At 43.6% G+C, this 27,383-nt stretch overlaps 5 protein-coding genes and 1 long non-coding RNA gene across 7 annotated transcripts in view; 3 read left to right on the top strand and 3 right to left on the bottom strand.

Moving 5' to 3' along the window:
• Positions 1-386: 386 nt before the first annotated feature.
• Positions 387-6,930, bottom strand: DENR (density regulated re-initiation and release factor). 2 transcript variants are annotated; one of them, XM_056504311.1, is made up of 8 exons: positions 6,593-6,930; positions 5,571-5,685; positions 4,831-4,850; positions 4,630-4,714; positions 3,952-4,041; positions 1,949-2,065; positions 1,335-1,474; positions 387-688 (listed from the first exon to the last, which is right to left on the bottom strand). In XM_056504311.1, exons 2-8 carry the CDS (start codon positions 5,674-5,676, stop codon positions 644-646), a joined length of 603 nt encoding a protein of 200 aa, XP_056360286.1. In that variant the 5' UTR covers positions 5,677-5,685; positions 6,593-6,930; the 3' UTR covers positions 387-643. The 2 variants fall into 2 exon arrangements, with proteins under 2 accessions (XP_056360286.1, XP_056360287.1); XM_056504312.1 differs by having other exon boundaries at positions 6,803-6,885.
• A 28-nt stretch (positions 6,931-6,958) lies between these two features.
• On the top strand, positions 6,959-10,971 carry GPN3 (GPN-loop GTPase 3). The gene is made up of 8 exons (XM_056504310.1): positions 6,959-7,044; positions 7,128-7,236; positions 7,980-8,147; positions 8,568-8,692; positions 9,348-9,463; positions 9,761-9,857; positions 10,240-10,368; positions 10,752-10,971. Exons 1-8 carry the CDS (start codon positions 6,997-6,999, stop codon positions 10,812-10,814), a joined length of 855 nt encoding a protein of 284 aa, XP_056360285.1. The 5' UTR covers positions 6,959-6,996; the 3' UTR covers positions 10,815-10,971.
• On the bottom strand, positions 10,787-17,628 carry LOC130259704 (uncharacterized). Its single transcript, XR_008841686.1, has 2 exons — positions 16,867-17,628; positions 10,787-11,457 (listed from the first exon to the last, which is right to left on the bottom strand). It is a non-coding gene; the product is annotated as an uncharacterized LOC130259704 (long non-coding RNA).
• ARPC3 (actin related protein 2/3 complex subunit 3) lies at positions 11,445-16,378 on the top strand. The gene is made up of 7 exons (XM_056504313.1): positions 11,445-11,789; positions 12,808-12,907; positions 13,895-13,971; positions 14,200-14,268; positions 14,530-14,656; positions 14,968-15,062; positions 15,843-16,378. Exons 1-7 carry the CDS (start codon positions 11,784-11,786, stop codon positions 15,903-15,905), a joined length of 537 nt encoding a protein of 178 aa, XP_056360288.1. The 5' UTR covers positions 11,445-11,783; the 3' UTR covers positions 15,906-16,378.
• Positions 17,625-25,805, top strand: ANAPC7 (anaphase promoting complex subunit 7). The gene is made up of 11 exons (XM_056504309.1): positions 17,625-17,894; positions 18,970-19,156; positions 19,635-19,754; positions 20,852-20,963; positions 21,191-21,344; positions 21,450-21,592; positions 21,826-21,943; positions 22,279-22,475; positions 23,116-23,340; positions 23,746-23,896; positions 24,752-25,805. The coding sequence occupies exons 1-11, from the start codon at positions 17,794-17,796 to the stop codon at positions 24,939-24,941; spliced, it is 1,698 nt and encodes a 565-aa protein (XP_056360284.1). The 5' UTR covers positions 17,625-17,793; the 3' UTR covers positions 24,942-25,805.
• Positions 23,288-27,383, bottom strand: part of ATP2A2 (ATPase sarcoplasmic/endoplasmic reticulum Ca2+ transporting 2) — a 51,282-nt gene continuing 47,186 nt past the window's right edge. Inside the window, exon 22 of the mRNA XM_056504307.1 lies at positions 23,288-23,459. The gene's annotated coding sequence lies outside the window, so the exon portion shown is untranslated. The remainder of the gene's footprint in view (positions 23,460-27,383) is intronic.

The raw sequence follows: 27,383 nt of genomic DNA on the forward strand, positions 1-27,383 counted from the left end.
GGAGATCTTTGGAATTATGAAAATAGGATAAATTCCTAGGTCACATTCACATATTTCTCAGTGTCTCCGCTTAATAAAATAATAGTTTTCATTTAATGAAATAATTCACTTGGCAGGGATGTAGAATGATCACTTCAGCCCAGCTGTCTGGCCACTTCAGGATTCACTGCTCTTTAGTTGCTAAAAAATCCTTTAAAATGTTTGTTCCATTCTGATTTCTAAAATTCTCTGCAGGTAAATGAGAAGTAGAAGTGTCTACATCAGCCACACACCTTATTCAGTTAAGCTCAGCAGAAAGGACAGCACATGAAAAACAAATTGTAATGCCTTAAATTCTGATTTCCTCATAAGATAGGTAAAGTAGATATAAAAAACCTCAGAAACTATTCAATGAGGAACAGTTCTTTTATTTAATCTACTTCATGCGTAAGCATGGTAGAACCCCAGTTTAACTTTGGCAAATATCACAAAAAAAACCCCGAAACAAATAAAAAAAACAAAAAACAAGCAGCCTATACAGAACAGTGAGAATGCCAAGGATAAGGGTTCTCCACAGTTTCACTGCAGAGCAAATGGATTTAGAAGCCTCACTTTTGCTATATCATTTATAACCATATAATTAAATAAAAGTAATCTTCCACTATCATTTCTTGACTTCTCCAAGATCTTCAATGCTGTCATCATCCACCTAGAGAGAAAAAGCCAAAACACAGCAAATTGAGTATTTTCTTTTTACATGCTTCCTTCAATGTGTACCCCTGTAAATGTGGTGAAGTGTGGGAGAAATGAACAGCACCATTCCAAAACCCTGCTGTAAATCCTGCATGAGTGGCACGTGCTTATAGGACACAGCTGAGCCTGCAGGGCTGGGAATAAAGACAGGCCTATGGAGTTAAACCATAAAGAATTTCACTTGGGAAATACCAGGACAAGGGACAGCCACAGAAAGCCCTTGCAAGTACAGCTCTCAGCCTTAAATTTCAGTCCAACTCACACTAGCTGATTTCTTCTGAAGCACAAATGTGTGGGCTTGGGGCTTTTTTGTTTGTTTTAATTTTGCAATATTTAAGAGGTGTTGAAAAATAGGATTGCAATGTAAGAATACTTAGACACTCACTATTAAGAAACGGTTACAAAGAAGCCAAAGATATTTGACAGCTGGATTTATTCTGACATGTCTCCCTTACTGTATGGTAGGAATGCAACAACTGCTCTTTTATTTTTGTGCACCAATCTGTGCTGCCAAAGATGAAACTCTTTACCAAAATCATTGTAAAGTCACAGGCTAGTGTGGAAAAGTGTGTGTGTTCCTGACAGAGAGAAGGGTTTATTACCTCAGGCCACTTCTCCTGGATTACATCAATGATGTCATCTGTAAAGTCCCCCTGAATGATGATTTCATCTTCTCCTGTTACTGAGGCACCGCAGGAAAATTTCTGAGCAAAAAACCTTTGTGCTTCCTTAAGATCGATTTCTGCCAAGGAGAAAATGGGCAATTTAAGTACAGTTGTTATCATAAAAATATTTTCTCAAGATCAAAGCCAAAATCTTGTTTTAACTTGAAAAAGTAGTGGCACTTTACAGTTGAAGCTTTGCTAGAGTTTCCATTGAAAGCCAAGTCTGTTGTTTACACCCAAAACATCTGACTCTACAGATCTACAAATACTTCAAGGTAGAAATTGTTGAATGTCCTCTACATGTTCTGTTGATGTGGGTCTGCACCTTGTTCCAAAAAACCTGTCACCCTCTTTGTTTAAAAATCATGGCAGTAAGTACCTTAATGATTTATCCCTGTGGGAAGTCAATGAATGTACCTTTGACATGTTTTAAAAGCACCTTGGGACTTTCATCTCACAGCTGGAAGCAGATTCCCCACAGGAATACAACCAGAAGAAACATCATGAGGGGAAAGGCAGGCACATCCAATACCAGGAAAACCCAAACTCACCAAACGTGGCGAGGCCACACACTCTCGTGACATATTTTTTCTTTGCTCTGGGAATTTTAGCTATCGTAACTTTCTGTGGTACAGTCTTCTTCTTCTGTTTTATCTGACCTCTCCCACCTTTAAAACAGAGCATAAGGTTACATGATTAATTAAATTATGTCATAGTTCATCAAAGAAAAAAGCATACCAGGTCAGATTTTGTCACTATAAACAAATAAACTCTTAACTTCCCAACACTGTCAGTAAACAAAAATGTATTTTGCACATTGTGTGAGGTTTATATTATTTAAGAAAGATCCCATGTCATCAAAGTCCAGTATTATGGGAAATAACAATATATACACGTCAAATGTGCATTCAAGCACAGGTTGCACAGCAGACCCCCACTACAATTAGAAAAAAAAGGCTTTTCCCCCACAGTTTACCAATCACTGTGCTTGCTCTGTATTTACATTGTTCTTTGGGCTGAATTTTTCTTTGATATTTCCCACACCTTTTAACACCCTCAGGTTTTGTGTCTGAGGCAAAGCAAGCTGCTCATGCCCATTTCCTGAGGCCACAAGGTCTTGCCTTCCTCAGGCTGCTGGATTAAACAGCAGATCAACAGCAACAGTTAAACAGCAGATATGGAAACACTCCCCATATCAGGCATTTCTGAGTTGGAATAAAACATGCAACAGATACATTTCACCCATTAGGATTCTTCAAGCCAGATTAAGATCTCGGCTAACTTCGTGTACAGTCATCAAGTTATTCCAGGGCAACCAAAGTTTCATGTTTCTGAGCCTTCTCAGCATAAAGACCTAAAGAATTTATGACAAGTAAACCAACCCCTGGGACTGTTTCTGTTCCTAACACGCAGCACTTTCAATTCTGTTTTATTATAAACTGGTCTCTGATAATTTTAAGACAGTAAATTTCTGCCTTAATTTTCTTCAGTGAGTTTTTGCAGTGTCTTATGAAGTTTGTGCTTGTTTTCCCTCACATTCTTATGGTCACTCTTACACCATCCTACTTAACATTATACTGTAAGTTATCATGAAACTTTAGCTTCTAGGAGAAAAATCACTAAATATTTTAAACACTATTATTTTAGAACCAAAAACCAGACTGAAAATTAATCATACCACCCCTTACAACAAATTAATGTTGAAATAAAACATCCTGAAGTCTCTGGGAATAGCATCCAAGTTACAGAACATGAATTACTGTTGTCACTAGACATTGCCTGCTGAGAAGGTAAATTAAACTGGTTACCAAGATACCAGAAATAAAGTAAAAATATATGTGGCATAAAATATGAATCTTACAGGGTATTAACCATAATTTCTGGAGCATTACACACGACTGACACTGCACAGGTAAATGCATATTAACAGCTCCAGATCTCTGATTTATGGTGGAAAGTATGTTAATTAATTCAGCAGAAAGAGCTCCAATGATCAAAGATAAAAGTGTGTTTAAATTGTTCCACATAACTTTTTATCTTCCAAAGCTGGGTTTTGAAAATGTTTTTCATTGGTACTGCTGGGAAGAGACACAGCTGCTAATGGAGACACAGGTAATAGATTTAAAAGCATAAAAACCAAATCCTGTTCTGTGAATACAGAGAGGTGGGAAGGAACAAAGGCAAAAGCAGAGTCATGAGGCATTAAGAGAGGGAAGAACCTTTGTTCCACTCTGCAAGCAGCCCATAAAGTGCTGCTCAACAGGGCAGAGCATTCTGGGAGAAATGCCAGCTGATCTCAGGTTGGGAGGAATTGCTCCCTGACTGTGACAGTGGTGACAGGAACAATGGGATGCAGATCACCTCTCCCTGCCTGTCCCTCCTCTCCAACATTTCCACTGGCACAGACCACAAGGAGGAAGATATTCCCTATGTTCTGTGCAGAGCTAACCACCAAAATGCAAGGAATTTGTGCCCTGGTCCAGACCTGCAGGTAAGAAAGGGATGCCTCAAACTGCTTTTAAATCAGTACCACAATCAACTATTTAGACCTTGCCTCTCTTTTGCTTCTTCTTCTCCTCTTCTTCTCCTCCTCCCACATTTCCTTGGCCTTCTCCAACCCCAGCTTCCTGTTTAGGTGAATTTTCTTGAATGCAGCAGAAAGGAGAAAAAAGAACAAAATTAGGCTTACAGGGACCAAAAGTAAGGTAAAGTGATATTTTCCTAAATCAATAAACTAAACTGAAGTGCAGCAGCCTTTTGACTGATGCATGTTATACCTTCATTACAGTATTTATGCAAATTAGACTCCAGAAAAGCCTCAGCTCAAATTTGCAGTGACAATTTCAATAAATGCACAGACAGGAATTAATGATAATGTTAATATCAAAATTCCAATGCAAACAAATAAGTTCTGCATTATTAATGACCTTTCCTCCAGCCATCCACTGTAAACTGGACAGACATAAAATCCAATAAAGTAACTCAGATGAGAAACAAGTGCATGGATGACTGTTTATGGCAGCAACCTTAAGAAAGCTCAGATATTATTAATGAAACCACAAAATGATTATGTAGTGTTTTCTGGCATTATCAAATCTATTTCACAGCATCCAAAGCATTAACTTTCACAAGATATAGGAGGAAAAGGAAAGAGATAAGAACTGGACAAGCTCAGATATTTCTAAATACGTCCAAGGACACATAACAGTTAGAAAATAGAAAAGACTCTTACCTACTGTAAGTTTTGCAAACTCATCTGGAAAATTCTTTTCTAACCATTGTCTGCATTTAGTCACATCAGGCATGTATTCACAGTACTGGAGAAAAGCCATATGAATCTTGTTAGTGGAGGAATGACAAAATACATCACAAATACACAAAAATAGGGCATAATAGGACAGAAGGAAATTTGGATAATAAAAAATTAACTCACCTCTGTTGGCAACGAACAGACTGGAGAAAGAAGGGGAAAAAAAGAACAGATTACAAAAGGAATTTTTTACTTTTTATCTTTTTACTTACAGCCTTAGTAATTAAATTCCAACTGGTATTTTAAAGTCAGGGATGAGATCTTACATAACTTCTAGTTATAACCACACACTGACTCAAAAACATTTCTTTATTGTTGCCACTCCACATTTAAATTCCTCTCTCATTAGACCTGTGCTCACATGCTCTGCATTAGGCTAAAACCATCACAGCAAGAGCTGCCAGTCACTGAGGGAAGGGGAGGAGATGCCCAAGGTTGGGAAAAGCTACAGAACAAACCACCACTTCTACCTGAGGGAAAAGAGACACTGAATAAAGCACCAGGTGAGTTGGTCAGCTTTCCTTTCTCCAAGAGCTGCCAATGGGACACCCAAACCAACAGTGCAGACTTTCACACACAACAGGGCTGTTTCTTCCTGCCCTGCAACTGTATTCCAGCCTGAAGCAAAATGCCATTCCTATCTAAAAACACACCTGCCAAGATTATTTACTTCCTTTTAAATTCCACCCACTACATAACTACGAATGGAACAAGTAAAGAACACTTCTAAAATACAATATAGCAACTTAACGTATTGCATTTCTTGCTATCATACTAATGCTCAGAGGCCTTTTCTGTGCTAATGGCTTTGGTGCAGGAAGAGCTCTGTGCTCCTGTCACAGCCAGGGAGCTCCAGCACTTGCCTCCGCAGTACAGGACCCGCAGGGGGTAATCGGCGTCGGACCGGGCACCGCTCCTGCCGTCCCCTCTGCAGTCAGGGACCACCGGCTCAGCCACCTCTGTGGCCATGTCACAGCCCTGCAGGGCACAGGGGGAGAGAATCAGGACACAAAGACTGGGTTTAAGTCAGTCACATCCCTCCCAACTTGACAAGAATCCCAGAGGAAACAGTGCGAGTGTCAAAAGAGCATGAGAGATCAGGGAGAAGAAAATGGGAGTCAGAAATAATAGAAACAAGGAGAAAACTGCTACAAAGGACACCAAGCAGTATTGGAATTCCAGCACATAAGGGGAAAGAAGCCAAAGTGCCACAAAATGAAGAAAGACCTTTCAGAAACCCTCATGGAATTACAGAACACACTGTGTTAAGGACAACATGAAGTATAATGTTAAATCCGTGGCAAAAGAACAGAGGCGGCACTGGGGGCAGGTGCCTCTTGCATACTAGCAAAGGAAAGGGATCATTTAAATCAGTGCCTGAAGAGTCACAATCTGATCCAAGAACACTGGGGGAAGAAATACAGAGCATAAAAAAAGAAAAGCAAACTCAAGCCATTAATGGATTTAATGGTGGTTTACACACATGTTTTCAAGCAAGGGACTTAGAAGACAGGAGTCAATAAGGAAAGAGTTTGTAACACACAAAAAATCCCCCAGGACGATGGGAACAAATAGGATTTTGTGAGGGAGCTTCGGATGTTGTACAAGCTGTGCTGAGCAGGGAAGAATGCTGAGGGAAAATTCCAGAGGTGGGGGATTCAAGGTAGAGGGACAAGGACAGGCGGTAGGTGGGCACAGGGCGGGTGGGGATGCTGGGGTGCCCATGAACACCCCAAACAGGCGCGGGGGGGTGCTGGGTGGTAAGGAGGTAAAAGTGAGGGCGGGTCGGGGGCAGGGTGCGGGACACCAGACACGGTGGGACGGTGAGCTGGGGGGATTTGTGGGGGCAGAACTGGGGGGCAGCCGAGGGGACGCGGTTCGGTACCTGAGGAGGGGCGGGCTCGCAGGGCGGGGCGGTGCCGGGGCTGACGGCAAGGAGGGCGCCGGGAGGATGCTCGGTACAAGCACCGGGGGGATCGCTGCGAGGGGCGGCAGCGGCTCCGGAGGAGAGGGAGCGGACGGGCGTGGAGCCGCCAGGAGGGGGCTGAGCGGAGCGAAGCGGGGCGGGGGGACCCGGGGGCGGTGTCGGTGTTACCGGAGGCCCCTCGGGCCGCGGCGGGTCCCGGTCCCTCACCGCGCGCGCACGTGCGCCCGCCCCAGCGCCGCCGTCTCGCGAGAGGGGCGTGCACGGTTTGACCGCGCCGGCTCGCCGTACCGCGCTGAGCCGTCACGGGTTCAGCCGAGCTACGGCGCGCCGCAGCGGCCAATTCCCGCCGGGCCGCCGCAGCCATGCCGCGGTACGCGCAGCTGGTGATGGGCCCGGCGGGCAGCGGGAAGGTGAGCGGGACGGCGGGAGCGGGGGGCGGCGGGGAGCGGGGGGAGCCTGCTGACGGCTCCTGACCGCCTGGTGTGCCTTGCAGAGCACGTACTGCTCCACCATGGTGCAGCACTGCGAGGCGCTGGGCCGCGCCGTGCAGGTGGTGAACCTGGACCCGGCTGCCGAGCTGTTCAGCTACCCCGTCATGGCAGGTGAGCGGCGGTCCCGGGCAGCCCCGGGCGCGGCTGGGCTCCAGGCGGCCCGTGGGTGGGCTACCGGACAAATTATGTTGCTCTAAAACGGAGCCCATGCAGCAGTAGGGGAAGATGTTGGAAAATCGTTTCAACAAAATAGCGTGTGATCCTTGTATCAGTGAATAGTTCTAGTCCGGTACCAAATAGTACTGAGTGCCTGTGTCAGAGATTAATGCAGTCTTGTAATAGGGATAACTCCCTACATCAGTCACTGTCCCTACTCCATGTGCCAGCTCGTGCTTAATCCCTGTATTTACCTGCACCAGTGATTGATATGTACTGGCAGATGCCTCAGTTTTGAGAACAGCAACAGTGTTTGTGTCTGAACAAAGATTATAAGAAAAGTGCATCTTGACCTGGCCACATCCCTGAGATACTTTCAGCAGAAGAGATTCATTAGAAGATCCAGGACTATCAGAGGGAAATCTGGGGAATGAGATGCTTCCCAGACAATCACCAGGAGCCCTCAAAAGACTCCCCCAAATAAGCCCGGTGAAGGATTTAGGATCTATTTATTTGGGGAATTAGGGCATTTGTGTAAGTCCCATAAACATAAACCGTTTTGTTTGGCTGCTGGCTGTGCCTGTGCCAGGGAGATTCCCCTGCACCCAGAGCTGCTGGAAAGTTGTGTTGTTTTTCTCAGCTCCCAACCTGCCTGCAGAGTTCATCTCCTGGCTTTGGTGACGTTTGTGTTCTCACAGACATCCGCGAGCTGATAGAAGTGGACGATGTCATGGAGGATGAGTCCTTGAGGTTTGGCCCCAATGGTGGCTTGGTGTTTTGCATGGAATACTTTGCCAATAACTTCAGCTGGCTGGAGGAGAGCCTTGGGCACGTAGAGGATGACTATGTTTTGTTCGATTGCCCAGGTAAACACACGCCAATGTTTTGGTATCGCTCTTCATAAGCATTGGGAAATTCGCAGATTGGAAAATTTGGTTGTAGATGGCCGTGATAATTCCCATTTTGTTGAGTTACTAACAGCTGTCAGAGTCACTTTCAGGTGTCTCAGTAGTGAACTTTGTCCTGGGCAGATCTGGGTGACTGCACAGATTTTTGGTAGTATCATGAGCTATGGCAACTGCAAACTAACATTAACTGGAGACCAAAGGAGAAAAAACCCTCGTGTATTTCTTTTCCATTTCAGCCAAACACAGTCAGAGCTGCCTAAAAAGAGAGTGTTTTCCTTATCAGTTTTTATTTAAGTGCAATTCCCATGTCTGCATATAACTGTGGACTTTCCTGTTTGCTTCACATTCCTGCCTGTTAATAACATGAGTGTTCCCCAGGTCAGATCGAACTCTACACACACCTGCCAGTGATGAAACAGTTGGTGGAGCAGCTGCAGCAGTGGGAATTCCGTGTCTGTGGAGTTTTCCTCGTGGATTCTCAGTTTATGGTGGAATCTTTCAAGGTATCAATTTGAAATCTGTTGATAAAGTTCGTTTTTATAAATAACAAGTCTGAGCCATTCAGGGAGCTGGATTTGCCCAGAGGAAGAACTGCCAAGTCCAGGGAGATCTGGTTGCTGTCATCAGCTGCCTCAGACACAGCTTGCAGCAAGGACAATCCCAGATGGATGTAAAGACAACCAGCACTGTGAGAGTGGTCAGACTGGGACAGGCACAGAGAGGTTGTGCAGTAAATTTTTCACAGAGTCAAAACTTGACTGGGAAAACCCCAGAGCAGCCTGGTCTAACTTGGAAGTGCCTCAATTTGAGCAGTTGTAGGAGCCAGATAACCTCCAGAAGTCCCTTCCAACCTAAATTCTGTGATTCCACAAGAGCTTTCTCAGCTCCCAAGAACAAGCAGGCCACCTTCCACTTCAGCAGTAACTATCCCAAGAAGGGTTTGGGTTTTCTTAATACTCTTTTCAGTGGCAGATCCATATTTGAGGCTCCAAAAATTGAGGGGGTCCTTGGCACCTCCTTTTTCCAGCAGGATGATTCCTCATATGGCTTTGTCCATGTTCCATATATTCATGACTGGATTTGGCCTGTGGTTAGTGTCCTGAAAGTTCATGTTGCGTTTTTCTGTACTTTAATACATCATTTTTCATCCTCTTCAAGTTTATTTCTGGAATCCTGGCAGCTCTCAGTGCAATGATATCTTTAGAGATTCCACAGATTAACGTCATGACCAAAATGGATTTGCTGAGCAAGAAAGCCAAGAAAGAAATAGAAAAGTAAGTTCCAAAAAATTTTTTACTTTATGGTATAATGTAGTGAGGCAAAGTTTGTTGGAAGTTCAGTCTAATGTTTCCCACAATTAAAACATACCCCTTTGAAATGGGAGATGGATTTTATTTATTTCAAACAATAATCTTTAAACATCTGGGTGGGATGCTTAGTTTAGTCAGAGTCTGAAGAATAGCTCCATGTTTGTACTGATCCCTGAATTTTTCTGTAAATTATTATCTTGGATCTTTTGTGTCATTCTGAATGGCAGACTTGCAGTGTTGATGATGACTTTGTTTCTCCAGGTACTTGGATCCAGATATGTATTCTATGATTGAAGATTCAACGAATATATTGAGAAGTAAAAGGTTTAAAAAACTGACCAAATCTATATGTGGATTGGTAGGTATATTGCTTTTGAGCTGGTTCCCTAAAATTCACTATCACTTTTTTGTCTCTTTTAACTCAGTTCTTAATTTTTTCAGATTAGCATAAGATTTTTGATACTACTGATATGATACTCTTGGTATCTGGATTATAGCCAATAGATTTTCTTTGAATTCTTTTCTGTTGGCAATTCTGGGAACTGGCTTTTGCTACTGTGTGGAACTTAGGACTGGTAGCCAGGTGTTCTGAGCAGAGAATTGCTGTTGGTTTGCAGTGTGACTTTAAATGGTGTTCTAGAAGTCCAGACAAATGTGGTTTAAGGAAGTGGCTTAGAGTGCTGTGGTTGAGAATGAACTTTCTGCATTTCCCTACCAATATCCTTTGAATCCTTCTATAGATTGATGACTATGGTATGGTTCGATTCCTGCCTTTGGATCGCTCTGATGAGGAAAGTATAAACATTGTTCTGCAGCACATAGACTTCACCATTCAGTATGGAGAAGATCTGGAATTTAAAGAACCAAAGGTAAGGGACCATTGGTGAGAAGATGAAAAATTAGGAAGTATCCATAATATAAGTTGTAATATGAATATGTTCTTTGCCTTGCTAATAAATTACTCTCTTAGTACAGTTCAAAATGTTTAGTCTTTCAGTGACAATGCTTGTATCATCTTCATTTAGTTATAAAAGTGAAATTCTTTAATATCATCTTGCATATGCAGATTGATCAAATGGTTCTTTAAAAGTATTGCTTTGGTTTTCAAAATTAAAAGAGTTTTAACCTTCAAATATCTGAAAGGACCACTGAAATAATTTAGATTTTTTTCTTTCATGACAGTTCAAAGTCCCCTGATGATTCCTGTGTTCAACCCAGGAAGGTTTATATTTTTCTGATTTTTTTTTTACAGGAATGTGAAGAAGATAAATCTGCTCTTGTGGATGAATACTTTCAAGATCATGTGAATGAGTAAAAAATATGTTCAAACTGGGAGGAAAGTACTTCACTTTTGGTAAAAAATAAAAATTAAATAAAAAAACCCCAACCCCTATACAAAACCACTTGATGTTTTATCTGTAAAATAACTAATATTTATAGTGTAACTACTTTAATAAACAATTTTTTTATTATGTTTGTGTGTGTTATAAAATACATAGGCCAGTGTGAGTACATATAAAAAAGTAGAGCCAGAATTGGGCAAGAGGTTCAACAGACCAGCAAATCTTGAGTATCTAGAGGAAAAGGGCTCAGAAAAATCTGCATATGACAGGTCTTGATCTGGCTGAATTAAACCATTCAAAAGTTCGGGAAACTACTGTGGTTTACTTCACCTCCAGACTGCCATTGGGACAAGCCATGCTTAGGGCGTGTTGAAAGGATAAACCCCAGCCCTGCAGTTGAATTATTGTGACTCACCTTCCAAACCTCTCCATTTTGTCTCCCTGACTCATGCCGGGAGTCAGACACCAGGGGACAAATTCAGTAACGCTGGGTCACAGGGAAGGTAATGGCTTGATAGCAACTGGAGTGTGCATCTTAAAATACGGTATCCTGAACACAACACGTTTGGACCCCTCTTGGGCTTCCTTGCACGGAGTGCCCCGTGCTGGGCTGGACTGGAAACACAGGAGAGAAAAACAGCTGCCGGAACCTCTTCCCCGAGCCTGACAAGAGCGCTGCCTCTCAGGATCCCCTCCCGGTTCCGGCAGTGCCCTGGCACAGCAGTGCCTCTCGGTGGCCCTTTCTCTATACGGGCAGTGCCCGGGCACAGCGCTGCCTCCGGGGCGGTGCACGGCTCCCGCTTCCCCTGCTCGCACCGCCTCTGCCGCTGCCTCATTTCCTGCAGCCTAGGCGGAGGAGGAAGCTCTGTGTCCGCTTTGCTGCCCGGTTCGCCCCGCTCCCCTCCCGCCCGGCCCCGCCGAGCCGCCTCCTGCCCTTCGAGATGCCGGTGAGCGGCTCCGCGGCGGCGGCGCGGGCAGGAGGGCGCGGGCGGCGGGGCCGAGCCGGGCGCGGCGGGGGCGATCGGCGATCCCGGGCCGGGGAAGGGGCTCTGATGCGGGGTCTGGCCGCGGGCGCTACGGGGGGAAAGAGGGGCTGTAGCTGCGGGGAGCGCTGCTGAGAGCGGGGAATGGCTCTTCATGGGTGGCTGCTGCAAGGCCAGCGCCTTCCTATTCCTCCTCCTCGTCCCCCTGCCGGGGATCCACCCGCAGCCGGGAGGGTGCGAGCCCCAGCAGCAGGGGGGGAGAGGGCGGTCACAGCAGGGCTTGGCTCTGGCTTGTTCGCACCACCTTCCCCTCAGTGAAATCAACTGCTTTTTACACCCAGCCTCCCACAGTCACATCCTCCTCTGCCCCCACAAAAGAGGTGAGGGATTCTCAGTGGCACCGCACCCAGGAAACGTTTGGAAAGTGCCTGAAACTGAACTCAGTTGTTTAAAATCGGTTTACCCGGAAGAATTTGTTATATGCAAAAAGCTGGTTTGCTTTTCACTTAAATAAGTTTTGTTGGTTTGGGGTTTTTTAATGCATTAAATCTGGCTTTATTGATAATTATCTACTATTAATAACCAGACATGGAAATAAATTATTTATATATTGTAATGACCAACTAACTTTCAGTGCAATGCCCCAAAACTCAGGCAGGTGAGTGGGGCTGTTTCCTTGGTGCTGCCAGGATGGAGTCAGGCAGCCTGGGGATGAACTGTGGCTGCAGACAACAACACAGATTTTATCTCATCTCCCACCACTGCAACTGCAAGAGGTGGCAGTGGTGGTCCTTTCCTGGCATTCACCAGAATGGCACCAAGATCTGGACCTAAATAGAAAATAGCAATTGTCTGTGCAAAGAAAAACTGCTGGAAGCATCATAATGAACTAGGCTGTGACTCCTGTTAGATGAAGACACGTGATTGGATATGGAAATGTCTATTTTCAGTAGGATCAATAACCAGCTCTCCCTGTCTCTAGGCTTACCACTCCACTTTAATGGACTCAGACACCAAGCTAATTGGGAACATGGCACTGTTACCCATCAGAAGCCAGTTCAAGGGCCCAGCACCTCGAGAAAGTAAGTTTATAATAGTCCCTGAATTGCTGGATGTAGCTCATCATCTCAGGGGTTGCTCTAAGCCAGCCCCAGCAAGAGTGGCAGGAAGAGTTACCAGTGGGAAATGGAAGGCTTTGCAGTTTAGAGAGGAGGAAAGTCTTCAATTACTTCACTTGTGTAAATCATAGGAAATAATTATGCTTAGATAACTGTGCTCCGTGTTCTGCTGAATTAGTTTCAGTAATCCAAGCCTCTGGTTGCTGTTCTGGTGCTTCCCCCTGTGTCTGCCTGTGCCCCTGAGCAGGGTTTTGAGGAGGCTGTGGTGGTGTGAGGCCGCTGTATCAGAGGAAGTGGGGGTTTAGCTGCAGGAACTCGCACTTTGGGCTGCGGCTGGCTCAGCTGCTCTGAGGACAGCAGCACTTAGGGGTGTGGGGCTGCAAGAGCTGAAATGAAGTTCCAGGCGCAGGGCAGGGCCCACAGGCAGCTGGGTACAGATTCTCCTTCAATTTCCCAGGTGTGGTATTCCCCAGAAATGTAGCAGTTCAGTTTGAACAGGGACATGTAAAGCAAGTGTTCCTGGATTGAAGCAGTCTCGGGTGGCAGCAAAAGTCACATTGTCACTGTGTTCTGCTCCCCTCCTTTATTTGAAGAGGATATGGAATCTGACTGATTGTGCTGGAATGCTTTCTCCAAAAATATTTTTTCTATCCTTTTACGATGTTAAAACTCTGATGAGTTACTCAAAAGTGGTAGAAAAGTGGGGAACTGCTAAATTTCTGCTGTTTGTGAAGTGACACATCACAGGGGAAGGAGAAGGGAGTAGAAACCTGAAATATTACAGTCTAAACTCATGGTGTTTCAGAAGTTTTCTGTTATGTGGTGCTGACTTCTGCTTTTTGTAAATACCATGGTTTTGCTTTTGCAATAATCCTTATTTATGTATTTCAGTGAGTAAAACTTATGTAGTGTAACAGTGCACTGCTTAACTCTGTATCTCTTTTTTATTAGCTAAGGACACAGATATTATAGATGAAGCCATCTACTACTTCAAAGCTAATGTTTTCTTCAAAAATTATGAAATTAAGGTAACTTTTTGAGATACTGAGTATATTCTTTGGAGGGTTGGTGCTGTGAACATAAATTTTATTTTCAAGGAAGTAATTCTAGAAGATCACAAAAACTCCCCTTCCACTTAAAGTCAGGTAAATGTCATGAATTGCAAATCTCTCTCATGGGGAAACAAAATTCCTGTTTCAGGCTTTATCAGTTCCACAAAGTTCTGTAATCTAAGAGTTCCTGCTCTTGCTTTGCAGAATGAGGCTGACAGAACACTGATCTATGTGACTCTCTACATTTCTGAGTGCCTGAAAAAGCTGCAAAAGGTAAGAAAACTGAATTTCTATGCAGGTGGGAAACAGTCTGTTCTGTGGAAAGGATTTCCTGATATTCTCCTTCCACAGGAACAAATAATCCTGTTCACCCCAGTCCCAGTTGTCAGAGCCTCAAATACTCTGAGGCTGTGGATGTGCTGTGTTGCTCTTCTTGATGAGTTTTCATGTTCCAGATTTGTAAAACATTTGGGTCTAATGCTCTGTCAGCTTTTGTTCATAACTGCTAACCCATTGTTTGCCTGGTTCTTCCAGTGTAACTCCAAAGGCCAGGGAGAGAAGGAGATGTACACACTAGGAATCACTAACTTCCCAATCCCAGGGGAGCCTGGCTTTCCACTGAACGCCATTTACGCCAAACCTGCCAACAAGCAGGAGGAAGGTAAGGCTGGGGCTCTGAGGGTCACACTTCATTAACTGCACTGTTGTGACTGCAGTTAGAAAAATTAATGTTAAACCTAAATCTTCTAAATCTGCAGTCTGTCTTCTGAGGGCAGCACAAGCTGGATTTTCTGACCTTGGGGATTCCCCTGGTTCCATAGATAAACTGGGCAAATCAACTCAGCCAGCTGGGAGTTCCTGCAGATGTGAAATTCCCTCTGTGCTTTAAGCAGTGATGTCTGATGCCTCCAGTTAAATCCAGTTTGAGTTGGTGCTGCCCAGTTTACCCTGGTTTTGCTGTGCTGCTTGCAGAGGTGATGAGGGCCTACCTGCAGCAGCTGAGGCAAGAAACCGGCCTTCGCCTTTGTGACAAAGTGTTTGATCCTCAGAGTGACAAGCCAAGCAAGGTAAGAGTTCAGTGGCATCACCACAGAGATAATGAGAGGTTGGGTTTTTTTTCCAGCCACATGTGGAAAGAAGTGAGGTGATGGGGTGAGGGTCAGGAGTGGGTAACTTCAGCCAAGCCTGTCTGATTTTACACTGAAATGGCAGCTGCACGTTATCAATAAATTTAATCTGATGTGATATGACAGTGAATGCCAGTTTGGGTTAGTTTCAAAAGCAGGGCAGTAATAAGTGGATCTGGTTCAGCTCTTCAAAGCACTGCACATCTGCTCTTGGCTGGGGTTGCAAAAGGACTTCACAAGCACAAGAGGTGCTGCTTCTCTTCCCAGGCAGCTCTGATTTGAGAGTTGCTTTGAAGTCAATTGTTTTACCTCATATCCAGATGGAAGAAAATCACTAATCAATGAATGAGTCATCTCCTGAGTGTTCACATGTTTCATGTGCAAATGTGACTGCATTTAATATTGAAATTACTTAGGCTAATTTAGTTTCAAAGGCATAGCTTCCTAATGCATCCCTCATTTATGGTTGTATTGTAATAAAATACAATAAAAGTAAAATAAGTAGAAAGTAGAATTTCCCATTTTAATTCAAAGTCCTGTAATATGAACTTGTTGTGTCCATTCCTACTGTCTTGTTCACCTCAATTCCAGTAGAAAGAAGTGTAGAAAACTGTGTGTAAAACTGGAGCCTTAATATTTGTTGTGTGTCAGAGACTGAATACTTTAAAGTCAATGGAAACCACTTCTGCAGATTTTCTGACTCTGTACTTCTTTCTGCAGTGGTGGATCTGCTTTGTGAAGAGGCAGTTCATGAACAAGAGTCTCTCAGGCCCTGGGCAGTGAAGCAAAGTGGCAACAACTTTAAGCATTTCCACAGCAAGATGTTCAAGTCTTTTGCCTTTGTTTTGGATACATTTTGTACCAAGAAAGAATTAAGTGCTTATGAAGTTAAAAAAAAAAAAAAAAAAAAAAAAAAAAAAGAAGAAAGAAAAAAAATAAACCTGTCAATGAGTGATAGAGGGAGGAAGAGCAAAAAGATAAGTTGTGCAAGCAAATATTATTAAGCTGGTGCTTAATATGTGATTTCTAATGTGCTGTTTCAGATGCAAGCTGCTTTGTAATCGTGGCTACAGCATTTAAAACAGGGCTTGTATTTAAGAGAAGAAATGGGCTTGGCTGTGGGGCAGGGGAGCTGTGTCATTGCTCTGCTGGCTGGAGTCTGGGTGTTGTATGTCCAGGGAAAACAGACCTCTCATGCTGTGTTGTCCAGTGCAGTGATTTTTACCTTGTTTTCAATAAAATTTGCTTGTAATTAAGGTGGTAACTTATGGACAGTCTTCAAAGAAATCAAAGAGGTGAGGTTTGTTCTGGTTTTTTTGGGTTTTTTTTGTGAAAGGCTTTGGGGTAACCTAATTGTGGCCTTCCAGGACTTGAAGGGAGGCAACAAGAGCCTGGAGTGCCAGGACAAGGCGGCATGGCTTTGAACTGACAGAGGGCAGGTTTAGGTAGGATTCTGGGAAAAAAAAATCTTCCCTGAGACGATGGGGAGGCCCTGGCACAGGGTACCCAGAGAAGCTGTGGCTGCCCCATTTCTGGAATTTTTTAAGACCAGGTTGGATGGGGCTTAGAGCAACCTGGGATAGTGTCTCTGAACATGGGTGGAACAAGATTATTTTTAAGGTCCCTTCCAACCCAAAGCATTCTGGTGATTCCATGATTACTGTGTAACATTCACCAGTAGGAAGTGAATCATTCTCACTGAAAACTGGGATTAACACAGGGCCTGCAGTTTGCAGCCATTTACCTGTTTCTTTAGCAGTCTGTCTCTGCAGAGCTGTCCTGAAGTGCCTTCACAGGCAGATCCCACACAGCTGGGTCTGTGGCTGCCTTCCTGAAGGAGCATTCAAACACAAACTGGTAAAAAGCAGCTGTTCTGATGATTCCTGGAAGAACACAAATCCACTTTTAGTTTATTGAGGTTTTATTGACCGTAACTCGTGTCCCAGCCACCACACAGCACCAATACACTTTTAGTGTTACCTGAAACCCAGTGCTGGTGATGTTTTGCTGCCTGGTGTGTTTGTCTGCTGAGAGCTGTGTTCCTGCCCCAACAGCAGTGATGGCACGTCCAAACTGAAAGTTTGCATTTTCAATTTTTAGGAATAGGATAGCCATGTTTTAAAATGTTTTTGTAATAAAGGTGGGAAAATAAAGCTTATGATTCGCGTCTCAATCTATCCTTGTAGTTAACGGCAGGCCTAATGAGCCATTTCCCAGAAGAAATGTAGGTTTTGGAAGGCCTTTCTCCTCTGTTACCAATTTTTATAGGCAGGAGCGTCGTTATCTCGGTCCTCAGTCACATTTAGCTGCAGCAACCATTAGCAGAAGGACAAGGGGCGGACTCGGCAGGTGTGGAGGCTCGGGGAGCGTGTGTTTTGTAGCAGAGCACCCTCAGAGGAGCTCATCCCCTCACGGCGGTGCCCGTACCCCGCCCTCCCCTCACGCCCGTTCCCGCCGCCGCGCGGGGTCCTCGGCGCGGGCTGCCCTCAGCGCGCCTGTCGGGCCGCGCGGGCAGTGCCTTGGCCGCCTGCAGGCGGCGGCGCGCGAGGACCCCTCGGTGGCGCCATTTTGGAGTGGCGGCGGCGGCAGCTCCGTGCCCGGTGCTTCGCTCGGGGTCTCTCCCGGTTCCCCGCCAGCCCCGCCCCGTCCCCTCCGCCCCGCCGGCGGCAGCATGAGTGTGGTGGAGCACGTGCGCGAGATGGCGGCCGCCGGGCTGCACTCGAACGTGCGGCTGCTCAGCGGGCTGCTCCTCACCATGAGCGGCAACAACCCGTGAGTGCCCCGCCGTGAGGGGGCGCGCGGGGCGCGGCATGTGGGGGAGCGGGGCCGCTTTGGGCTGTCCCTGTCCCTGTCCCGGCGCTGGCCTTCCCCTCTCCTGTCCCTGCCCTGTACCTGTCGGGGATGGAGCCCTCCTCTGTTCGGGTGTCAGCATCTGCGACCCTTTGGGGTGCCCGCTACAACATGGGAGTCCCGGCAGAGAATCACAGACTCACCCAAGGGACTTTAAAAATTGTTTTGTTTCACCCTTCCTGCCTTGGGCAGGGACACCTTCCACTGTCCCAGGTTGCTCCAAGCCCTGTCCAGCTTGGCCTTGGACGCTTCCAGGGATCCAGGGGCAGCCACAGCTTCACTGGGCACCCTGTGCCAGGGCCTCAGCACCCTCACAGAGAAGAATTTCTCCTACTTTCCAGTCTAAACCTGCCCTCTGTCAGTGTGAAGTCATTCCCCCTTGTCCTATCACTCCAAGCCCTTGTAAAGTGTCTCTTAGTGTTTCTTGTTGGCTCCTTTCAGGTTCTGGAAGGCCATGGTTGGGCCATTTGGTTTGCACTCACACTAGGAGTATTACAAAGAGAGTCTGTATAATGTAGGAATAGGGATTAGGACCAGAACAGCTGTACAAGGAGCTGGGTTGCATTTTAAACTTGAGTTCATTCCAACAAAACTCTGTTCTGATATCTGAATGTGCAAGATGCTCGATCCTTACCTGATAAAAGGGGAATGAGTCCCAGGAGAAAGCTGATGCAGTGTAATGGACATTGACAACCTGTGGCTTGTTAAGGAAAGGATGGGGGCAGTGGCCAAGCAGACAAACATTGAGCTGCTGATGCTGATGAGGTGTCAGGAGTGGCTTTTGGATTTGTTTGTTTACAGATAAAAGAAATTGGTGAGATAACCCCTGTGTGAGGAGTCAGTGCTGTTACTCAATGGTCCTTCCAGTGCAATAAAGAAGCTGTAGCAGTTGCAAGTTGAAGCCAGACAAACCAAAGCTACAAATACTTTGGATCTGTAAAGTTTTGATTCTTGTGCAGCCATCTGATCTCAGCCTTTCTGTCTGCATTTCTTCTAGGGAGCTGTTCTCTCCCTCTCAGAAGTACCAGCTCCTTGTCTATCATGCAGACTCCCTCTTCCACGACAAGGAATACAGGAATGCTGTCAGCAAGTACACAATGGCCTTACAGCAGAAAAAAGCCTTAAGTAAAACCTCCAAAGTCAGACCTTCTACTGGGAATGCTGCATCAACACCCCAAAGCCAGGTATTTAAGAATTGATAATGTGCTGCATAAAGTCATCACATTCTCCCTTCCAGTTAATTTTGCTGATTCAATATTCACAGAGTCACTGAGGCTGGAAAGGATCCTTAAGATTGAGTCCCTGCCAAGTCATCACTAACCACATCCCTGAGCATCACCTTTACATGTCTGTTAAAAACCTTTGATTGAGCATTTATCATGTCAAATAAACCTGACATTTAAGGTTAATTAGTTTGATAATATCTGTGGTGTTTTCTAATGCAAAACTTAAAATGGTCTCCGACATGAAGTTTTTCTGTATATGTACTTCATACTTTTAATTTGAAGAAATGAACAATATGAACTAGCAGTGAGTTGCCTTGTTAACTTACATGCACCAGATATTTTTCAACACAGTGTCAATATTTATGAGGATGCCTTATTAAAAGTTTCATACCTGATTAAACCAACATTGTATTTAAATCTTTCATTTTTGTTTCAGTGTTTGCCATCAGAAATTGAAGTGAAATACAAAATGGCTGAATGTTACACAATGCTGAAGCAAGATAAAGATGCCATTGCTATTCTTGATGGGATTCCTTCCAGGCAGAGAACTCCAAAGGTGAGTTCTGGCAGGTTTTAGTCACAGGTTCTTGGTCACTGTATCTCTAGGGCAGAGCACAGTATATGGGTTTAATGGCATTATGTCTTTTTCATTAGTTAAATATTGTTTGGTAGCATTTCCTAATTTTAAATTAGCTGATTTGGGTCCTTTTCTTTAAAATCATACTGATCTTGTATTTCCTCTGTTAAAATTTTTTAAAAGAATGGAAGGAGTTAAATGTTTTGTCCATCTTTATTAACTTTTTGTATAGTTTGAGCAAAGCCAAATCCTTGAAAGGCTGGAGACTTTGGCAAGTAGAAGGTTTGCTAGTGCTCCATCTTTTAAAATCTTTTAATCCTTTTCAACAACAGTTTAGATAATGTTAAATATTTAGATCCCTTTGTGGTCTGCAGTGCCAAATCAGTGGAGTCTTTGCTTGCTGGCTCTGTTACTCTGAAGGGCTTAAAAGATTAACACATCAGATCAGTCAACTGTGTTTCATGTTAAATTGTCCTAAAAGTGTACATGGCTTAAACTCCAGTTAATGTCAGAATGTTCTGACCAACTTGAAGAACAGGAAAAGAAGAAAAGATTGAGTAAAGCAAACTTTTTGCCTATATACACCAGTAAATTAAAGTGCTGCAGCAGAAACCAGCTGCTTGTGTTGTGAGGAGCTCAGATAATTTCTGTTCTTTGCTCAATCATGGCTTCATTCAGAAGCTGAATGGAAACTTTCTCTGCCTTGCTAAGCTAATTCAAACACTTCCATGGATACAGAGAGATTCCTGGAAGGGACTGATTAATGGATATACAGATCCTTCTTGGCACTGTGTACGAGCACTTTCCCATCTTTTGACTTCTTTGATGTAAACCACAGATTTCAAGGCACACTGTGCATGTAAAAAAGAATAAAATAATTTTATTTCTGAACTCAGAAAGAAGCCACGGTTTTCATTTTGTACTATATGGTACCTTAGAGTGTTCTTGGAAATGCAGGTTATTTTGTCTTCAGCCCAGAACAGAGGCAGGCAGGCTTGAAGACAGAGCTGTGACTTTCTTAGTGATTCTTTCTCCTTCCTCACCCTCGACTGTCCCCACATTTCTGTTGTCTGCAGATCAATATGATGCTGGCAAACCTCTACAAGAAGGCAGGCCAGGAGCGCTCCTCGGTGACGAGCTACAAGGAGGTGCTGAGGCAGTGCCCCTTGGCCCTGGATGCCATCCTGGGTGGGTGTCTGTACACGTGAGCACTGCAGAGTTCAGCGTGTTCAAATTTTAATTACACTAATGTAACTGTCTCAAACTTGCATGTTGTACCCACATTATAGAAATTGTAACAAGCCCTGTAACCAGCTGTTTGTGCTTGTGGAGGGACTGAGTTTCTTCTCCTCAGACAATTTGTATCAAAAGCAATTTTGGGTGGCTAAGATTGATGTATGAACCCCTCTAAACAGGCTTGCTCTCGCTGTCAGTGAAGGGAGCAGAAGTGGCCTCCATGACCATCAACATCATCCAGAGCATTCCCAATTTGGATTGGCTCTCTGTGTGGATCAAGGCATATGCCTTTGTGCATACTGGGGACAACACCAGAGCAATAAACACCATTTGGTAAGAGCTGAAAGAGCATGGTGCAATCAAATCATATATAAATTCGTATATATAATGATATTAAAAATGTAATTCATAAATAATAGGCATTTTTTTCCTTTTAAGCTCTTTAGAGAAGAAGTCATTGCTGAGGGATAATGTGGATTTGCTGGGGAGCTTAGCAGACCTGTACTTCAGAGCTGGAGATAATAAAAACTCTATCCTAAAATTTGAGCAAGCACAAATGCTGGATCCTTACCTAATAAAAGGTGAGTAAATCCGGAGAGAAGGTTGACCTGAAGAGTAACAGCTACATGCAGTGGAATATTGTATATTGTTTACCCAGCTTTCAGTTCAGAATTGACATTCAGAAGCTGAATGTCTTGAGCCCTTCCAAGTAGTTGCACAGTTTAAAGTAGGTGTTGGTGGGTTTTGTGGCTTTTTTTCCTTGTGAATGAACTTTCAGTTTCTTGAGGATTGATCCTCCACCGTGTCTCTTCAGGAATGGATGTTTATGGTTATTTATTGGCACGCGAGGGTCGGCTGGAGGATGTGGAGAACTTGGGCTGCCGGCTCTTCAATATTTCTGACCAACATGCAGAGCCCTGGGTGGTATCTGGGTGAGTTGTTGTGTTTCCTTTCTCACCTCAGCTCTGGATTTGCTGAATGTGGTGGGTTGCAGCTGATACAGTGGCTTCAGCTTGTTTTATTCAGAAGGTGCTTTTCTTTCTTGTCCGCTCCATTATTGGGTGGCTTATATTAGCTCTCTGTAAATATCTATAGTGTTTGTTTTCTGTATGTGCAATACCAATATATTAAATAGTAAGTTTAAATATTTATACTGGGGTTTTTTTAAAATTCTGAAGAAATTTTTTCTTAACTTCCAATGCGAGAAGTTCAAAGCCCGAGGCACCGCAGGCAACGCACGTTTACAGTCGCTCTGCTTGTTCTGTAGGTGTCACAGTTTCTACAGCAAGCGATACTCCCGTGCCTTGTACTTGGGAGCCAAAGCCATCCAGCTGAACAGCAACAGCGTGCAGGCCCTGCTGCTGAAGGGAGCTGCCCTGCGCAACATGGGCCGCGTGCAGGAGGCCATCATCCACTTCCGCGAGGCCATCCGCCTGGCGCCCTGCCGCCTGGACTGCTACGAGGGTGAGCACGGGCAGCTCGCACTGCTGCTCCCTGCCAGGGAGCTGTCCTGCTCCTCATCAATGCACAGCACTTCTTCCCTCCTCTTGGCTTTCTAGTCAATTATTAGTACCCCAAAACCTATCATGTGATCTGGCGAGGGATGTGAGAGAATGTGGATTTGTAATTTGTATTTTTTTTCAAAAAAGGGGTTTTCTTGGTTTTTGCTTTGTTTAATCTGGGTGTAAATGAACTTGGGTGTTTTGAGCAGCTCGCTTTTGGATGATGGCATTAACTGATGGTTAGTTCTGCAGGGAGCTTTGTTTTGTCATATTTGGTTAAATATTTAAATCTTGTTGATCTCAACGGCAGTTTCAAGTAGTGAAGTATTAATTATCTCAGTATTGGAATTGGACAAAAACATTAGATTAGGTGTGCTTAGGGTTGGGGTTGTTTTTTTCAGTGCCTGATCATTAATAAACATCAAGTCAATTATCTGTGCAATGAGTATGTTGACATGCACAGATTCACTTTCTCAACTGCAATTTGTATTTGCTTATTGGAGTGTCAGCTGTTCAGTACTACTAAGTGCAAATAATAGTGGAGAGCTGAGTGCCTGTGGTACTGATTCAAACCCTGAAGTGTTTCTGTCTGACATCACCAGGTCTCATCGAGTGTTACCTGGCATCCAACAGCATCCGTGAAGCCATGGTGATGGCAAACAACGTGTACAAAACCCTGGGGGCAAACGCACAGACCCTCACCCTGCTGGCCACAGTCTGCCTGGAGGACCCAGTCACGCAGGAAAAAGCAAAAACATTGCTGGATAAAGCTCTCACACAAAGACCTGACTACATTAAAGCTGTGGTAAAGAAGGCAGAACTTCTCAGTAAGTTCCTTTTTCCCCCGTGCTGGTGTTTTTTTTGTGCATGGAAGGATATTCTGGAGGCACGTTGATGTGAAGGATGTAGCAGTGATGATACAGTCCAGGGCTTTATCAGTTCTATCCTGAAGGAAAAATCACAGGAATTAATTGCATCCAGCAGCTGATACTACACGTAAAACAATTGCAAATAAAATGTTTTGACTTCAAAGTAGTTGTAATTGTGAATGTTATCAGCTATTGTAACAAAAAGTTGTTTAGAGTTAATCTTGCAAGAAGCAGAGCACTGCTGTCCTCCCTGCTGACAGGTCAAGAGAGACAAATAGCCTTGTGTTGGGAAAACTGAACACTCTGGCTCTTTATAGATTTGTCTCAACTATGGATTAAAACAGTAGCTTTGCCTGTGAACAGGTAGAGAGCAGAAGTATGAAGATGGGATTGCCTTGCTGAGGAATGCCCTGGCCAACCAGAGTGACTGTGTCCTGCACCGCATCCTGGGGGACTTCCTGGTGGCTGTCAACGAGTACCAGGAGGCCATGGACCAGTACAGCATAGCCCTGAGGTAAGGCATACCTGAGGCTGCAGGAGGTTTATGAGAACCAATAATCAGTAAAAAGATGAGTTACTAATTGAGTAGGATGAGAAACAGAGGTGGCTTTGTATCATTCTCCCTTAAAACAAGCAAAACCACACAAATTACACCCTGTTCGTGAACTGGTTGGTCTTAAGACTTCTAACTGGGAAGTGCTGAATGTAGGGACTGTATTAATGCTGAATATGTCACTAGGCTTGTGATTCCTTGACTAATAAAAATACTAAGACATGGAATTATTTATAGTTACTAATTATTTTCTGGTTAGACTTTAGGATCCATTCCTTTGCACTAGAAGGTGCATATAAAAATGAGCTGTTCGATAAATTTAAATAGTGTGATTCAGCTTAACAAAATTGAAATTCTATTTTAGGGTGTTACTTTGTTAAATATTCCCCTATTTTGATTGCAACATCTTCAATTTGCCTTAAACCCAGCACATTATGTCCGCTGCAAACTTGCATAGCTTAAATGGGTCAGCTGGTTTTTGCCTGCATAGATTATATTTAGTCAGAGTCATTTACATCTTCACTGCTTTCATGTTACTTTATAATTAGTATTGTTGGGAGAAGTGACTAAGTTTTCTGGAAGAGTGGGATGTTTAGATAAACCCATTCTTGGGGATCAGAACTGTTTTATAAAGAGATTTAAGACTCAGTGTTACAGCAGCTCAAGAGGAAGTTGCATCATTATCTAAAATAAGCTTCCTGATGATGTTAAACAGGAAGTGCAGACAACAGGATGAGATTTTATAGTTACTCTTCACACTGAGGCCACAAAGAGAAAAAGTTTCAAGACAATGCTTTGTTTTTCTCCTTTCTTCAGTTTGGATCCAAATGATCAGAAGTCACTGGAAGGATTACAGAAAATGGAAAAAGAGGAAAGTCCAACAGATGCAACCCAGGAAGAAGATGTGGATGACATGGAGGGAAGTGGAGAAGAGGGGGACTTGGAAGGCAGTGACAGTGAAGCAGCTCAGTGGGCTGATCAAGAACAGTGGTTTGGGATGCAGTAGAAGCTCCTGCTGCTTGGTTTGAACACACCACTAGGGCCACTCTTCTTAGAAGAACAGAAACTATGATTTTTTTTTTTCAGTAACAAAGGACATTTTTTTGTTTTTTAATAGACTCTGGAACCAATTAATAGTTCTGTGCATCTCAATACTGTGGAGATTCTTGATGCTTCTTTATTTATTAAGTATAAGGGACTAACTGCATCTGAGGTTATTTGCAACTTTCATTTTGAAAAGTTCCTGTTAAAACTAAAACTATCAGAATCTGAGGTGTGCAGTGAGCCTCTTGTTTGTGATGAAAACAATGTCTGAGTTCTGTCCAGGGCTAAGGGTGCTTGGGCAAGTTGTGAATACAGTGCTTTGTACTCCTTTGTGGGAAAGATCTTGCTCTTGTTTGAATGCAGCCATTTGAGTCTGGGGGAGCTACTTGAGTGTGGCTGAAAGCAGCACTTTTCTTTTGCTGTGTTTGTTGAATTAATTTGTCTTTTTCTAGGGCATTACCTGTGCTGTCCAGGATAAATTTGGGACAATAGGCAACTTGGACTTGAAGGACACTTTTTGTAGCTGACTGATTTCTCTGTGTACAGAATTGAGCCAGTGGTGGAGGATTAAAGTCACTTCTTCAACCCTTACTAAACCCTGCAATCACTCAAAGTCTGTACATGAGCATTTATTTTAAAATGCAGTTTAGTTTTATTTCAGTATGTTCCTGGAAGGTTTTGCAGCAGTGACTCAAAGCACTTTACATTCTGTGTACAGCACTGACATTTAAAATGCTATAAAAAGAATTCATCCCTCTTCCCTTGCACTGCTGAAGAAATGTTAAATTATGCAAATACACATATTGTCTTGTTTTTTCCATGTTTATATACTTCCTGATTTTGTCAGGTAATTTTTGATTTCATGTCTTTTCCCCTCACCTTTTGAAGCAAAATTGTATCATGTACAAATTCCCAACCTCAGCATTTCAAGGGTGAACTGCTTTGGGTGATCTAGAAACTGTTTCAGTTCTGTGGGCTTGATGTGTGGGAAGAGGAATTACTTATTTTTCTTACAGTTCTGATTTCCTTAGTCTTTATCAAAGTGTGTTTTTTTAATCTTTATATCAAGAGTTTAATTCCCTTTGTATTTATTTTGTTACCAAACGTATGCTGGAGCACATAGCACACAGACTTTTTAGAAAGCTAAAAAATTAGTTTTGAGTAACATCTGCAGGAAAAAATGGTTGTTTGTTATAAATTTGTGAAATGGAAAAGAAGCTTCTCCCTGAAAGGCAGATAAGAGTAAAATATTTCTTTGTGATGTTGTATCAAAAATGCACAACAAAAGAGGCAGATTATTTTGGAAATACTCTGGTATGTCATGGCTTACAGAGGAGGAGTCCAATAGTTCATCCACTTAAGAAAAGAAAACAGCTGCTTGTCTGTTCTCTCTGGAATTCTGTGGGCTTTAGAGTTTCCAAAATACCGAACTGAGTTTTGGTTATTTGAAGGTGACAGGGGAAGAAGAGCAAAGCAAAGCTGTCGTGGCAGTTGGGTTGGCATAAGCTGCTCCTGCTCTTCTAGTAAAGCAGCTCCACCAAAATGTTCATCTCAGGGAGAGCAAATATTTCATTAATGACTTTCTGGCAGATGAGAGGCCTCGTCCTGTTCATCTCTGTGCCACTGCTGTGCGATGCCGTGAATGGATTTCAGCTCATCACATGTCTCATAACAGAAAAAACGTGCAAGCATATTCAAAGCATCTATTTTTATATAAAAAACTCTGCTTTCTCCTCACACTCAGCATTCACCAGACATACTCTGCAGCTGAAAGCTGGGTAGCTGCATTTGCTTTCTAGTTGTATTCCAAATCTCTGCTGTGGATGAAAATTGAGTTGTTTGTGTTACTAAATCAAAGACAGGATACATTTAATTGTGATGAGAAGCATATGAGGTCTGTGATGTATTTTCAGCCATTTCATTCTAATGGTTCCTTTGAATAGGTTACTCATTTCAGGTGGAAACCACTGGCTTTACACATTTCTCTGAAGTATTTACATAGAAGAGGAAACTGGAGAGCCACAGTTCTACTTAAACCATTCTGTAGTGTGTTTGTAGATAATCTGATAATCTCTGCTTTTAGAACAGGCAGGAAACAAACTGCTTCAAGATGAGTCCTTAAGTGCAGCTTGAGCAAACAAGTCCAGGCACACCTCAGAACACCTTGAGATGGCTGCCAAAAGTGATTTGTGTCCTCACAGCTTTGGTTTTCTGAGAACTTGGTTCCTTACTGCAAAGGAGAAGTTGTGAGTCTGCAGATGAAGCCTGGTGAGTACCTTATGTGTTGGGGTTATGTAGCTCTGTGTGATCTTTGCTAAGAGCACCACTGTGCCTGTGGAACTTTGAGCTGCCATATGTGTTGAGATTGTATAGAGAGATATATTTGGCCCTCAGAATTCTAGAG

This window comes from Oenanthe melanoleuca, chromosome 15 (genome assembly GCF_029582105.1).
Source record: "Oenanthe melanoleuca isolate GR-GAL-2019-014 chromosome 15, OMel1.0, whole genome shotgun sequence".
Lineage (NCBI taxonomy): Eukaryota > Metazoa > Chordata > Aves > Passeriformes > Muscicapidae > Oenanthe > Oenanthe melanoleuca.